Source organism: Galeopterus variegatus, unplaced genomic scaffold (assembly GCF_000696425.1).
Source record: "Galeopterus variegatus unplaced genomic scaffold, G_variegatus-3.0.2 Scaffold6920, whole genome shotgun sequence".
Taxonomy (NCBI): Eukaryota; Metazoa; Chordata; class Mammalia; order Dermoptera; family Cynocephalidae; genus Galeopterus; species Galeopterus variegatus.
This window is the reverse complement of record NW_007733031.1, coordinates 96,236-97,475: the sequence shown is the minus strand read 5'-3', so window position 1 is coordinate 97,475 and position 1,240 is coordinate 96,236. Positions and strand designations below refer to the sequence as shown.

At 43.6% G+C, this 1,240-nt stretch overlaps 1 protein-coding gene across 1 annotated transcript in view; it reads left to right on the top strand.

The window, feature by feature from the left end:
- The window catches only part of PAH (phenylalanine hydroxylase), a 55,490-nt gene that overhangs the window by 29,974 nt on the left and 24,276 nt on the right, over positions 1-1,240 (top strand). The window contains exon 3 of the mRNA XM_008591443.1: positions 1,064-1,131. Within this exon, the coding sequence (XP_008589665.1) occupies positions 1,064-1,131 (68 nt within the window). The remainder of the gene's footprint in view (positions 1-1,063; positions 1,132-1,240) is intronic.

Genomic DNA, 1,240 nt, shown 5'->3' with positions numbered 1-1,240 from the left:
TCATTAATCAAACTTTGAAAAATGATGGTTTGGAGGGATGGCCAGGCAGGAAAATTGCAAGCTTAAGTGGTAGGTGGCAGTGCTTATTGGGAAATACTTGGAGGGAACAAAGCAGAGTTCTACAATAATGACACCAGTCTCTTGTCTTACCAAAATACATATTACAAACAGCATTTTTGGCAAATGGGACCTTTTAATCAATTGAGATCACATCCAACTCAGGCGTGTGTCCCCACCCCAAACATTCAAAGATCACTTCGTCTTTTTCACTGAGAAATGTGCTGCTTATGAATTACGAGGAAAAGGCTGCCTGCAAGTCAGACTCATCCTTTTTACGTCCTGAGATAGATTTCTCATGAGTTGAGTCCCTGCCAAGTTGTAAAGGCTGACAGTTACTGAAGTGCAGTGAAAAGAGCAAGGAGCAGCTGGGTGACCCCAATCCTGGCCTCACCCTCACTATGACTTCACTTCTCTGAGCCACTGTTTACTCTGGAAATAAGGGGCTACCCATGCTGGTCTACAAGTTCATTGTGAGAGATATAAATAAGGTCCTAGCACACACAGACTGGCACGTAGTAGGCACTCAATAAATGGCATTCTTTAATAACTGCGATAACAGAAGCATGTATAAGCATGTAGCTGTTTGTCCATTAAGAAGTTAGGAGGCAGTACTAGACCTATACCAGTGATCAGGAATTAAGTGGATATTGTATATCTTTATCATAGATGTCTATCCTACTAACTTTGCCTAATTTAGCAAATGTATAAGTTGGAAATGCTGTAGATGAGATTTCTTTAAGACCAGAGCACACCTGCACACCATTTGCCCACCAAAATCCCAGGGTAGGAAAGCTCAAGCTGAATGGAAGTGACCTTATAATATATCACTCACAATATCTCATGAGAGAGCTTATCCTAAGTTTAACTGAGACTTTATTTTCAGGGTGTAATCAGGGGAAGGAGACACACACTGTTATAGCTCATGAGCCCTCATTAGGCATCGTGGAGGTGCCAGGCCTCTCTCTGCAAAGCCTTGAAACATCAAGTGTCTCCTTTCTCCTAGGGTTTTAAAGATCCTGAGTACCGAGCAAGACGGAAGCAGTTTGCAGACATTGCCTACAACTACCGCCAGTAAGTCTGCCTTGCTTATAGGGGAGAAGAGTACAGCCCCAGCCTACCTCTCCCTTGCCCTTGGTTGGAAAATACCAGCATGGGGAGGAGAGTGCTGCTGTGTGTGTGC